The 13634-nt window shown below is 34.7% G+C and overlaps 1 protein-coding gene across 4 annotated transcripts in view; it reads left to right on the forward strand.

The window, feature by feature from the left end:
* Positions 1–13114, forward strand: part of LOC131041879 (histone-lysine N-methyltransferase SUVR5) — a 57968-nt gene extending 44854 nt beyond the window's left edge. For 3 of the 4 annotated variants that reach the window (XM_057975105.2, XM_057975103.2, XM_057975106.2), the window contains exons 3-12: positions 7055–7357; positions 7473–7583; positions 7745–7852; positions 7977–10937; positions 11119–11295; positions 11404–11520; positions 11704–11807; positions 11934–12074; positions 12261–12348; positions 12486–13114. In XM_057975105.2, coding sequence (XP_057831088.2) covers positions 7055–7357; positions 7473–7583; positions 7745–7852; positions 7977–10937; positions 11119–11295; positions 11404–11520; positions 11704–11807; positions 11934–12074; positions 12261–12348; positions 12486–12593 — 4218 coding nt within the window. In that variant the 3' untranslated portion in view covers positions 12594–13114. The remainder of the gene's footprint in view (positions 1–7054; positions 7358–7472; positions 7584–7744; positions 7853–7976; positions 10938–11118; positions 11296–11403; positions 11521–11703; positions 11808–11933; positions 12075–12260; positions 12349–12485) is intronic. The other variant, XM_057975104.2, reaches the window with a different exon arrangement.
* Positions 13115–13634: the final 520 nt, after the last annotated feature.

Below are 13634 nucleotides of genomic sequence, written 5' to 3' on the forward strand. Positions count from 1 at the left end.
CCTAAGTGGACTTGAGAGTCCATGCCTAGAACTCGAGAGTATATATATATATACTCTCTCCCCTCTCTCTCTCTCTCTCTCTTTATATATATATATATATATATATATATATATATAGTAAGTCCTACGGTAGGGGGTAGCTCCCTTTTATTGAAATTTTAAGAAAAAAATTTGCTCATGATATGTATCATGCCTTCAACGAACTCACAAATCCTATCTATCAATGCGGGGGAAAATAGATCCCCATATTGACTAATATAACTCCTAAATGTGCCAAGATTCCTGTTTTCAATCCCCTCCCTGTAAAGCAGTAATGCTCATTTATTGATATATTTTTTGTTGACAGGGGCTGCATCAAAGATTCTACCAATCATTCCATACTTTGGTGATGTGTTGATGGATAGAATGGACTGCTTAACTTCTTCCTCATTTGCATTCTTGACTAGGTGATGGCATAGATCGTCCCCCATGTCAAAACACCTAGTATTTGAACTACATTGGAAAAGAATGTTTCATATAGCTCATCATGGATGTGCCTGCCAAGCTACCTCTTAGCACTAATTATCTTGATGATTGCCTCCAAGGTGTCCTTTGCATCCACTTTGAACAATTGGCCTAGTTGAATGTCCTTAATCTCCTCCTCACAGCTGCACTCAACGCCAAAGTTGTGTTGCCTCGCCATATGGTGGTGATACAAGCCACCACCCACTTCTAAATACTCCTTGTGTAGATGCTAAGGGGGTTTGTGTATCCTAGAGTCAATCCTAAACAATCCATCCAATCCATTCCATCTGAGTCATACCCTCCATCGTCACAGTGCCTAATCCTTTGCCAAGATAAGACTTAGTCCATCCCATCACTTAGAAACGGTGTCCACCAACTTCGAGGAGCTAGGGATGAGATCGACACTAGCTAATAAGTTTGTCGCCCTATTTGCCTCTCGATAAACATGTCACATTGAAAAATCTAGTCTTTCTAGAATCTCCCATTCCTTTTGTACACCCGTAAAACAATTTCTAGTTCAATTGACACAAATCATCTAACCGCCTTCAATGTCCATGGCATGAATTCCTCTGGCCAAACACTCCTCTTGTCCTCTAACCAAGGCCATCAAATCAACCTCGTTATTTGTGGCAACCCCCTAATGATTGGGAATCACCCATAATACCAAGTTCCCACTTTTGTCTCTTGCCACACATTCTAGTCTAGCAAGATTGTGTTGCCCTTCAAGGCCCCATCAAAATTCATCTTTGCTGGGTGGGGCCAACCATTTGACTTGAGCTCTACGCCTCAACTTTCTCCTTCATCCAAACCCAATTGTGTGTCTCTATATATGTATTGTATAAAGAAAAAAAAAATATTATTGTTGTATTGAATTTAGAAAAATTCTTAGAATTAGAATGCAAGGAAATGAGTTTGTTTTGTTTTTAAAATTGAATCTAATTTATTTAGAAAATAACTTAGTTTTAATTTTAGATTCAATTCAAATTACATTTGATTAATAAAGTTAAGATTGCAATTACTAATGGAAAGGAAATCATGATAGGTCTACTAACTTGGAATTATGTTATTCCTCAATTCCCTTCTCTTGTTTTCTTTCTTTTTATTGATGAGTATTGCCAAGGGAGTAGCTCTCTTTATATTAAAAAATTGCAAAATTTACATTTTCTTGTGTGAGCTTGTTTTTAGTACATAAGAGTTTTGTTGGACATGAAAGGAAACATCCATTCAATGACCTCAACCAGTCATTCTAACTAGGCTAGAAAGAATAAATTTTTGTAGTTACCTATATAGAAGGAAAAAGTCTCCATGGTCTTTCATTGTAGACCACCTTGAAAGAGCATCAATGCTTCTTGAGTGATCCTTTTGGCTTTCATTGTGTTGGTGTCATATATTCCTGTGATTAGGCCATATAAAGGGGCTAGAGCCACTTTTCATGTCCCTTTCGATACAACCTCACTTTTCATTTCCTTTTGTATCCTTGGTGACTATTCCTTTGTTGCTCTCCCCTTATTTATAGTTTTATTTCATTCATTTTTTAAATTATTTTATTATTAACATATTTTAATCTCTACATTGTTTTAAAAATGGCCATTTGGATAATGAATTAATATTTTTTAATCTTTTTCTTTTTATCATTTTATCAAAAATAATTATTAAGATAATGTTAGAATTACAAAACTCATTTTTTAATGCAAATTTTAATCAAGATGTTTGATAAATTAGATTAAGAAAATCAATTACTTTAATATTAATTATGTGCAAATACTAATTTAAAATTTGATAAAACATCTTTAAAGAAGAGAATCCCTCTAATATAATTTCATTAATTATTTTTTTAAAAATTTGTTATATCTTTATTTTAATTTTAAATAAAAAAAATAATGTTTAGATATTTTGATTATTGTCATCATTTTATTAATCAATTATTATTTATTTATTTAGTTAAATTTTTTTGTTCCGTATTTATTTAGTTAATTATTATTATCATTATTTAATATTCAATTATTGTTTGCATCTAATAAATTAGTTAATTACTTTTATTAATTAGTTAAAATTTGTGCTTCCCCAAGTTTTTGAGATAGGGGTGGTAAGGGATGATTAGAGTCATTTTCAAGATGGATTTTTTTTAAAGGCCATTTTTTAAGGGACGACAATGGACGAATATTAAAAAATAGGAAAAAAAATCAAAGTCTTTTTGAAGCCTTTTAAACTACATGTTATGTTGTTAAAGTAATTAACAAAGAGGAACAATTAAGTAAAAAATTAATTGATCATGTTCCAATTTGAACTCAACTCAGATACTAATAGATGGGATTGTTCTATTAGTTATCTATGTAGGGAATGATTAATACATTTTTGTTTTTTTGCATTATGAAAGTGGCATTTCTTGTCAATTATGACTTAACTTGTAGTTAGCACTATAATGACTATAGCATGCCAACTTTGTTTGTGATAATCTTTGTATAATGAACAAGTTGTTCAACGTATGAAGATAATCCTTGATTGTAACTTTGACTAAGAAGATGTAGAGATCTACAATAGGGGACATGTATTTTGTCATCTTCATTAATCATTGGTCCATTACTTGGTTAGACTTATAAATTGGTGGGGCTTTGGGGGCAACACCCCTTGTTGGCCCCTTGTTGGGGTTTGGGGGTAGTGTCCCTTGTGAGGTCCACCAAGCCCAAATAGCAACCATAAAAACCACATGGACCTTCATGTCCCATCCATTCCTTTTTCTAAACTTAGTTTTTTAAGCACCAAAAAAGTGTTTGGGCCATAGGGGATGGTTGGTCACTGACGATGGTTAGCCATCTCTACGTCTCTTGGGCATACCTTGTATTTTTTTGGACATCTCGTGACATTTCTTACCTATCCTCAGGTCCCTAAAATGTCCCCTATAGGTAGAGGGGCATTTAGGATAGGGAGCGCATCCTCAAGGCGCTTTACTTAGAATATTAATTATAAAGTTTCAGAGTCCTAGAAGGAAGGGTTGGTGACACGAAATTTTTAATCAATGTAAGGAAGGCATAAGTTCGAAATCACAAAGTAAATATAATTTCTTATGGAAATGACATTAAATCTTAATGTTAATGGCCATAATTGTATTTTAAGGTTAGTAGGGTTATTTGGTAGTGAATATATAAGATATATTTTTGAGAAGCAAAATTATTTGATCTAACCAACCTACACCTTGTAAAAGAATTGAAAACTATACTTAGGAATGTTAGGGCTGGGGAACCGATTGTGACCATCTCTAGTTAAAATGAGACCGAAGAAATCAACCATTAAAATAACTTGGAATGTATGGAATATAGTGAATTAGAGAAATCTATAAACAAAAAGTATTATCAAAATGAATAATGAAATATAATGATGCATGATTGTTGCATGTGGTTTCTTGTACTATGTGGAGTTAGTTAATTGTTGAATAAGGTAGTGATATTATACTTGACAAAAATTGACACTCATTTTTGTTATCTAAGTCTAACCTAGGTTACATTATGGGGCCCATAACCCATAGGTTCCAAAATTATTTCTTACATCTTAAATTTATAAAATATGATGCTATTGAAATTAATTGGTTGGAACAAAACAATATTTTTTTACAATGAGAAATTGAATAGTTTGTTTTAGGTTCATACATGGGCACATGGAGTTTTCTAGGGGGAGAGATGACCAAAATTTCAAAAGATTAAATTGAAATTCAATTAACTTACTTCAAAGAAGGAAAGATTTAAGATTTAATATTTTTCTATGAATTTGTTTGTGGGTGGCAATAGTTTGCTATTGTTCTATTGTTTCTTAAGTTGACTTGTGGGATTCTTTGTACCATCTTTTGTTTTAGTGTACTTTGTTATTGGATCCAATCAACTCAATAACCTTGTCCATCTGTGTTGTGAAGTATTGTAGAGGATTGAGATCCTCGGAATGGTATATCATATCACTGATTACCTATGAGTTTATTACGAAGTGATGTATGTTTGAATTCTCAACGGGACAAGTTTAGGTATTATAAATACCCTATTATTTTACATTAACTTGATGTTTTAGTGATTATGTGAAGTGATATGAACTATGTTTAGGGGTAATTGTGTCTTTAGTGTTATTCAGATTAACTAGAGAACATTATCAACTAGTCAAGTCAAATATGTTGTGTGATTTAAATAATCTTTGTGATAAAAGCGTCTTTAAAAGTTATAGTTAAGGCTCAATGCTTGGATAAACTTTTTTGGGTTTAAAGGCTATTAATTCTTTAATTTATTTTAGTCAATTGAAGAAGAGAGAAAATTTTGTCATTGAAATTAAATAGAATTGTAATTAATCTACATTATGTCTCTGTTACTGAACATGATTTTTAATCTTACAAGTATAAAAAAAAGCTGTACTTGGTATGGGAAGAGAGGATGGTTATGCATTCCAGAATACATGATTCTCACCTTGGAATTTATTTTGAATACATAGGTACAATCGATGGTGCATGACCACATGTTATGGGATATGAATGTCATTCACTATGTGTTATGTAATCATAGAATAATAATTTCGTAAAATTTATTTTCAAGAAAAATTAAACATCTATATTAAAGATAGAAGGGTATATAACTGACCAAATCGAGCAAGTTAAACAATAGAAGATTTAACATAAAAACTTGCATTACTTGCAAAATTGCAAAAGGGATCATGTTTTTTATGTGAGTTTTCTTAAAAGTGCATCTATGGTTCTAGTCACGCTATTGATTAGCTAAGTATTTTTGCTGAATTTAATTTTATTAAAATTAAACCAAAAAATATTATTCATAAGATCTAAAGTTTCGAGAAATAAAATTATAGATGAAAAAGTGAAATGGATTAATTGTGATATAGTGGTACATCAAACTTATTTGACTGATTATTTTTGTGAAGTATGTTGGAGAGACACCTCGAGCTACCAAGGACGACTGATTTAAATGAGGGGAATTGTTGAGAGATTTTTTCTTTGAAGTGAAAAAAGAATGTTATTTACCTCAGTGGTTAAAAAATAGATAAAAGAAAAGTCGTGTAAAAACCCTTAGGATCAAAAAGGTGTTAAAAACAGAAATTATTCCATTTCTAGTCAATAACCTTTGGAAAAAGGTAATAGAATTAAGTGATTATTGAGAAAGAACAGTAATAAGATAAAAATAGGATTTTTTTTAATGTTAATTGTGATGTGAATGGATGTGATGGTTTGGAAACCATCCCTTTGAAGATTATGTAAATTATTTATTGGAGACTTGGCGAGGTGCATGGAGAACATTGAAGGTGGTTTGGTGTGCTATGGGCTTTGGAGAGGGGCATATAGGTGTTGTGGAACATTGTTTGTCACATTTCACAAATCAAAGTTCACCTTCCCCACTACCTGTTTTTGTCAAACATTACATCTCAATACACATACCTTACTAGTACTGTTGGATAAAATCAATATATATTTATTGACAATATTTCAAACATAATACTTAATTAAATCATTAATGTTTATATAATCACTCACTTAATGAATAAGCACACCAGGAATGAACATTACGCCAAGGCAAATTCAACAAAAGTCAAGAGTTCATGCCCAAATACAATAGGAAGGAAAAAGCTACTATAATGACAAGTATTTATAAGAGGTCAAAATCAGGGACATTACAACTTTTTGTTCTAAACAGAAACGACCACGTTTGACAAACTTTCCATTGTCATCTCACAAAATAACCGCAGCACTTGCAAGATTTGGATTGTCCCTTGTTGCTCCATCAAAATTTAGTTTAAGATGATTCCTAGGGAGAATTCCACTTGCTATTTCTATGATCTTTTTTCTTTTCTATTATGCTTTTAATGAGAGGAATTATTGAATTTTGTTTAGTTTAATATTAATATCACAATATTTATTAGAGATATGATATATTTGTTAAATATATATTATTTATATACTTTCGAACAACCTGTTTCTCATTTATTAAACTCAAATTGGTTTTTAGCACAAAGGTCTGAACTAAACATAGTCCAAATCTTTGTAGTGTCAACTGTAACATGTAAGAAGTTAAATCAAACAAAATAAGGGTCACTTTTGAGTTTATTACTAGAAACCTTGTGCTTGCTTCAAGAGCTTCTCGCCTTCTCCAGGATTTGATTATTTTAAAGACACTCTGGGTTTTCCTTAAGTTTGAGTACTCTGCAAATTTGCTGAGTTTGCCAAAATCCAGTGAGTCAGAATATGGACCACTGAATCTTTATTGAGTCACTTGAGTCAGCTCTTGTTAGGTACTCCAATCCCTGTGCCAATGAGTAATCACCAACTCGTGTCAATACTAGTTCGTCACTATTTTCTACAGAGGCAATATGTATGTTGTGTTTATGCTTTGTTCAAGTTGGAATGTGAGATTGTTGCAGTTCTTTATATTCATGTTATATTTATGGCATTAGACATCACAAAAGCATGTACTATTAAATATAGGCTACAGTATGCATAGTTAGTGCCTTGTGGCATTGCAATGTTATGAAATTTGATGTAGGCTTAACTCTGCATTGTTGGTGCTGGTGGTAGTGGAGAGGAAAATGGCAAGCAGGAATACAGTGCTCCATGGATGACTGCCCTTCAACAACAGTGAAAGCTATGCCAACTTATGGACGAAAAACATACATTGTAGTTTACTTTCCAAACTCTCGCAGCCATTTTTGGACAGATTCACAACTTGCATGTACAATTTCGGAGAAACCAGAACCTCTTGCATTTGGTACCCATGAGACTGGACAAGAACTGGTAAAGGACCTCAGTATACCACGGCAGTACATGTTGCAAAAACTTGCAATTGATATGTTGGAGGCCAGTGATCAACTTCATGTTGAGGTTAGATATTTGTATGTTCTCCTACAGCTATCCCTTTTGTTCTTGCATTGAACATTTTGGCATTTTCTAAAAGACTTATTACAAAAGAATCCCATCATGCACATACATTGTTCAGGCTGTGGTAGAAAGTGCCCGTAATGTAAATGTTTGGAAGGAATTTGCAAAGGAGGCTGCTCAATGTACAGTTTACTCTGATTTGGGTAGAATGTTACTAAAGCTTCGCAGTGTAAGTTCTTAACCTGTTGTTTTTTATTATGTTCAAATTTAGGCATTTATAGGTTGCATATAACTTATGTATACAGGCTCATTAGCAGCCTAAGCACATTACTATGTTTTCTCTATTTAGGTTGTGTTCTAGCTCTGTTAACATAATATCTTAATTTACAGATGATATTGGAAATATATATTAGCCCTTCATGGATGGAAAAAATTGATTTCTGGAAGCAAGAATGTGAGAACACAAAAACTGCTGAGGGTTTGGAGAAACTTACAAAGGTATCTTTAAAGTTGTTCTTAGTTCTCTGTTTATGCATCATTCACTGTATTTGTCTTGTCTGATATTGGAAATGGTAACTATTGTATTGAGCTTAAGATTGCAATATGCATACAAATGTTTCAGGATTTGGAGGATGCAATTTTGTGGGATGAGGTTGCAAAGCTTTGGAATGCTCCTGAGCAAACTGCTTTAGGGGTAGAATGGAAAACATGGAAAAAGGAGTCCATGAAATTGTTCTCAATATATAATCCTTCAACATCATACACCTTTGAAAGGAACTTTGATAGGGAGAGCAGGGAAAAGTACACAAGAATCAGTGATACATTAGGTACTAATGGTGTTGAGGCTAGTAGGAAACGCCAAAAACTAGAAATACGTCGTGGAAATTCCTCAGAAGGAAAAGATGCAGCTGAATCTCAGTTTATTGCTTCAGGGGAAGTGTTTAATTTGCCATTTGTTTCTCATACTGGCGAGTGTCAGCATGCTATCGGTGATTCAAAACCCGCAGTAGAGGAAGTTGACTTGAAGAATCAATCCCTGACAGAGATAGAGGCATCACATACTGATCATGCATATCAACGATGCTCTGCTTTTGTGGAAAGTAAGGGTAGAAAATGCAATCGATCGGCAATTGATGGAGGCATATTTTGTCACCTACATTTAAATTTTCGTTCTTCAGATAATGCTCATAAAGTAGCACATGATGACTCTTTATCTTTAACAGTGCAAACAGAACTCAGTTTTCCAATATGTCAGGGTATGACCAAACATAGAAAAAGGTGTACTCACCGATCTCGGAATGGAACTTCCTTCTGTAAGAAACATATGCCTCAAGATGTTCATATCTTAGATGATGCGGATGCAACTAGAAGTTCAAGCAATAGCCAAAAAAGAGATACAATATTGGTTGAGGGACACCCAGCAGAGAAGGTATCAACTTCAGCAGATGTTTGCCACACAGAGAGTCAGAATAAGCAAAGTTCTCCATCTTTTTCAAACATGGAAACAACACATGGAAACATATCTCAGAAATTGGACAATGGCAGCAACTTATTACTGCCAGAGAGGTCTTCTGCCAAAGTCTCCAACAGGAGCGGAAATTGGTCCCGTTGTATTGGAAGTTGCCGCAATCACGGTGGTCAATGTTCTCACAGGGCTAAGAGGGGTTCATCTTATTGTGAAAAACATTTACCAAGTTCATTGGGGCTCCATCATAGATATACTGAATCAATGTTGAATGATATATTCAAAAATACACTAAATGAAGAATCACACCATTCTAACTTCAAGAATCTTTTGGACGATTATATGAAATCACGACTTGCCAAAGGAGGTGACTGTGATTTGAATTTAGAGGACAGAGGTTTGGATAAGCTCATTGGTGAAGCATCAAAAGATCCGGAAATTGCAAATGTCTGGTTAGAGAAGGTGTCAGCTGAAAAAGAAAAATTGGCAAAGCGTTTTGGTTTTGAAGAAAGTGAAAATGATGCTTTTGCAAGCTCTCCTGGGATTTCTGAGGTACAGAAGCCCCTTGGTTCAGTTGTACTGGCAGGCAATGGATTAGAAAGGCAGAGCCCTCAGGGTGAGATGGATGTGTTTGAAACTGTTCACTCTTCTGCTAATGAACTGGTAAACCAAAAGTGCCAAGGTTGTTCTGAGGAGTTTTCTGATATGCGTACCCTTAGTCACCATTGCATCACCAATCATAAGAGGGCAGCTGAAAGACATTTCAGAGGATATGCTTGTGGAAATTGTAGTAGTTCATTTACTAACAAGAAAGGTCTTGAGAGGCATGTCAAGATACATCACAGTGGAGTTTCACTTGAGCAATGCACAGAATATAGTTGTATAGCCTGTGGTGTTCATATTGTAGACTGTGATCAGCTATGGCAGCATGTGATGCTTGCTCACCCCAAGGAACTCAACCAATCTGTTTGTATCAAAGAGCAGGTTCATTATACAGAATCTTCAAAACCTTTGAAGGTTGAACAAGACAAACAAGATGCTGTTAATCCAAGTTGTTCTAAGCAAGATTGTAGTTGTGAATTTGATTTCGAACATAAAATTGAGAGCAATCACTGTAATATATCTACGTTTGATGAGGATTCAGGATTTGGTGAAAAGAGAACCTTTGCTCGTGATCCTTTGAAGAGATTTTCTTGTAGGTTCTGTGGTATGAAGTTTAGTCTTCTCCCAGATCTTGGACGCCATCATCAAGCTAAACATATGGGTTCCAGTTCAGGGAACAAACCTAATCATAGAAAAGGAAAAGAGAGTTTTGCAGCCAAGTGGAGGGCCAATAAAGGAAATCTTAGAAAAATCCAAACCTCTGCAGGACTTAAAAATGCAGCTGCTATAGCCAGGAAGAAGCTGATAAAAAGAAATAATCTGCAGAGATCTATACGGGTTGATAATAAAGTCCAGCTACATAACCAAAGTGAAGGAAAAGACAGATTTACTGAAGCTTACCTTTCAGCTGTAGCAAACATGTTGCTGTCAGAAGGGCAAAAAGTGAGACAGTTGCCTAACAACCTGGAAATTCTTCATGTTGCTCGTTTAGCTTGCTGTAGAGCCAATTTACAGGCATCTCTCGAAGAAAAGTATGGCACTTTGTCAGAGAGGCTTTACGTTAAGGCTGCTAGGCTTTGTAGTGAGGAAAACATCAGAGTTGAGTGGCATAAGGAAGGTTTTATCTGTTCCAAAGGATGCAAGCCTAAAGTTGACACTCAAGATTCTGTTCTCTTAACCCCTGTTCTTGATGTATGCCTTAATCCTGGTACATTCCAAGTGAACGATCATGACATGATTACCAATGAAACTCATTCTAAGGAGACATCAGAAAATGTGGAAAGTCACTTGGTGTTAAATGCCTCTGATATAAAAAGCAGTCATCAAAGGAAAATTGTGGTCCTGCTTGAGGACTTGAGCTTTGGGCAAGAAACAGTACCGATTCCTTGTGTGATGGACGAAGATTTGATTGGCATAGATGGTAAAGATCAACATCTAGATTCATCAAGGCCCTGGGAGATTTTTTCCTATATAACTGATAGGCTGTTGGATTCTTCACTGGGACTTGATGCAAAGGTATCATTCATGCTGCGTATTATTTCTGTTGTTTGCGCTCTTTATGTCAAAAATCATTGTCAACAGCTTTAGCATTTTTTTAAATGTTGAGGTATGCAAGGGAAGAGCAATTTTTTTTTTCCGGATAAAAGTGGCTAGATAACTCAGGCAGTTGAATTGAAATTGATCAAAGCCGTTTTAGTTTTGTATGTTGCAGAGCTCTCAACTTGGATGCACGTGCACACAGCCACAGTGCTCTCCCGAATCATGCGATCATGTGTATCTTTTTGAGAATGACAATGAAAATGCACAAGACATTTATGGTAAACCAATAAATGGTAGATTTCCCTATGATGAGAATGGTCGAATAATTTTGGAGGTAAAATGGATATTTGGGTTCTTGATTGGCCTCTACTTTGATTTGCCACAAGTAATTCTGTTCTCATATCATGCATACTATTTATTTGGGTGTATTGAACATGTACAGAAAGGTTATTTGGTATATGAATGCAACTCAATGTGTAGTTGTCAAAAAGAATGTCAGAACCGTATTCTACAAAATGGAGTACAAGTTAAACTTGAAGTCTACAAAACAAAGAATAAGGTGACACAAGTTAATTGAATTTTAGATGTTTCCTGTGTTAATTGAAATATATTTTAAATGCTGTCAATAAATCACAAGGGTAGATCTTGTTGAGTCTTAAATGGCTAGAGGTTTTTCATTGGGAAATTTGGATTACCCAAAATTAAGATGAACTCGAAACCTGTTATGCTGTTCTGATTTTAGGGATGGGGAGTTAGAGCTGCAGAAGCAATATGTCGTGGGACATTCATTTGTGAATACATTGGGGAGGTGTTAAATGGCCAAGAAGCCAATAAACAAAGGGAGAGGTATGCTTTTTCTGGATAACTGCCCTCTATTTTAGATGAATGTTTCAAAGAACAAGAAAATCAGGGAAGCCTGCTGTAATAAATATAGTATTCTTACAGTGTCGACTTTTGTGTTGGTGTCATTAGGTATGACAAAGAAGGTGGTTGTTATCTGTATGATATTGGTCTCCATATTGATACAAACGAGTATCAGTTTATGGAGGCACCCAATCCTTATGTCATTGATGCAACTAAATATGGAAATGTTGCACGGTTCATAAACCATAGGTATTGAATGCTAGTTTTCATATGATATTTTGAGTTGACATTTAAAATTTATAGATTTGCAGCATGCACCTTGTACTTACCAATCATGCCTCTGAATGAAATATGTTTTTGAGAGGGGACAGCTTTAGGGTATATTTTTGTTCCAGACAGACATTGGAAGCTAATGCATCCTTTTTTGTATACCAGCTGTTCTCCAAATCTAGTTAACTATCAGGTGCTGGTAGAAAGTATGGATTGTCAACTTGCACATATTGGTCTTTATTCAAGCAGGGATGTATGTTTCATTCCGATTTTCATTTTATTTGTTTTGGTTGTGCATCAGGCGTCCTTTCATTTATGTTCCTCCAAATCTATTAGTCTAGTGCAAGAGATCCATTTATGCAATAACTTTTACTTTTCTTTTGTCATCAGATTGCCTTTGGAGAAGAACTAGCGTATGATTATAACTACAAATTGTTTCCAGGGAAAGGAAGCCTTTGCCATTGTGGGGCAGAAAATTGCCGTGGAAGGTTGTACTAGAAAGTTTTAAGCTGCAAATTTATTATGGATTTGTATTCTGTCAAAAATTGTACACTATTAGGGGAAATCTTATGACCTCTCAAATTAGCAACTTTGTATATATTCAAGCCTTTACAAGATTTTAGGGAGGTGAGCTACTTCTCTTTTGTATCATAGCCACGAATGTTGAAACACCAAGATAGCGATGGAGCTCACTGAATATAGCACTGTGATGGAGCTCAGTGATTGTAACATCTGAACATTCATTTGATTGATAGCCTAGCTTGACTTCTATTTAGTTGGAAGTTTTCCCATTGGTTTAGCTCTGACATCAGATGAGGTGCCTTTAAAAGGTCCTCTGGAAGTATATCATCTGCCAACAATAGGTGATCGAGATCCTGGACATGGGTCTGTTTAGAAGTCAGAATCAAAGTGGAGTGATGCTGACATGTAGACAAAATGGAATTGAGTTGACTTATATATTTTATGCGGACTTCAAGGTTCTGTTTCTTCAAAAAAAGCTTCTGGAGATTTTCTTAGTATTAGTTGTCTTTTAAAATCTTTCTCATCTGGAAATTTAGTCCATTATGCAAAACCAGTTTATAGGAAAATACTGGATTAACCAGTTTAGATTATAATACTGGATTTGATTCTTGTCAAGCTAACCATTTTAATGAAGCTGTCTATAAGCAGTGCTTATATGCCCATAATGAATGTAATGGTTGAAGGATGTGCTAGATTCATGAATCATCAGCAAAATTCACTCTCACTAAGAAAACTGATTTATGTAAAAAGATAGTATGGTAAATTATTGAAGATCATGTTATTGTAGAATTGTATGGTAATCAGAAAATGGATACAAGAGTGGGGGATTTTAAATGGAACCCTGCACTGCATTTATATGTCGGAACGAATATAAATGAAGAAAATTGAGCCAGAGTGGAAGGACTTTATTTTTGTATATCTATATACAAAAATATCTCCTTTAAGACGACCCTGGAGCAGAGAACAATGCACTATTGGTTTACAGTGCCTTACTTTAAACTTTCAAACAAAAATAAA

This window comes from Cryptomeria japonica, chromosome 1 (genome assembly GCF_030272615.1).
Source record: "Cryptomeria japonica chromosome 1, Sugi_1.0, whole genome shotgun sequence".
Classification (NCBI taxonomy): domain Eukaryota; kingdom Viridiplantae; phylum Streptophyta; class Pinopsida; order Cupressales; family Cupressaceae; genus Cryptomeria; species Cryptomeria japonica.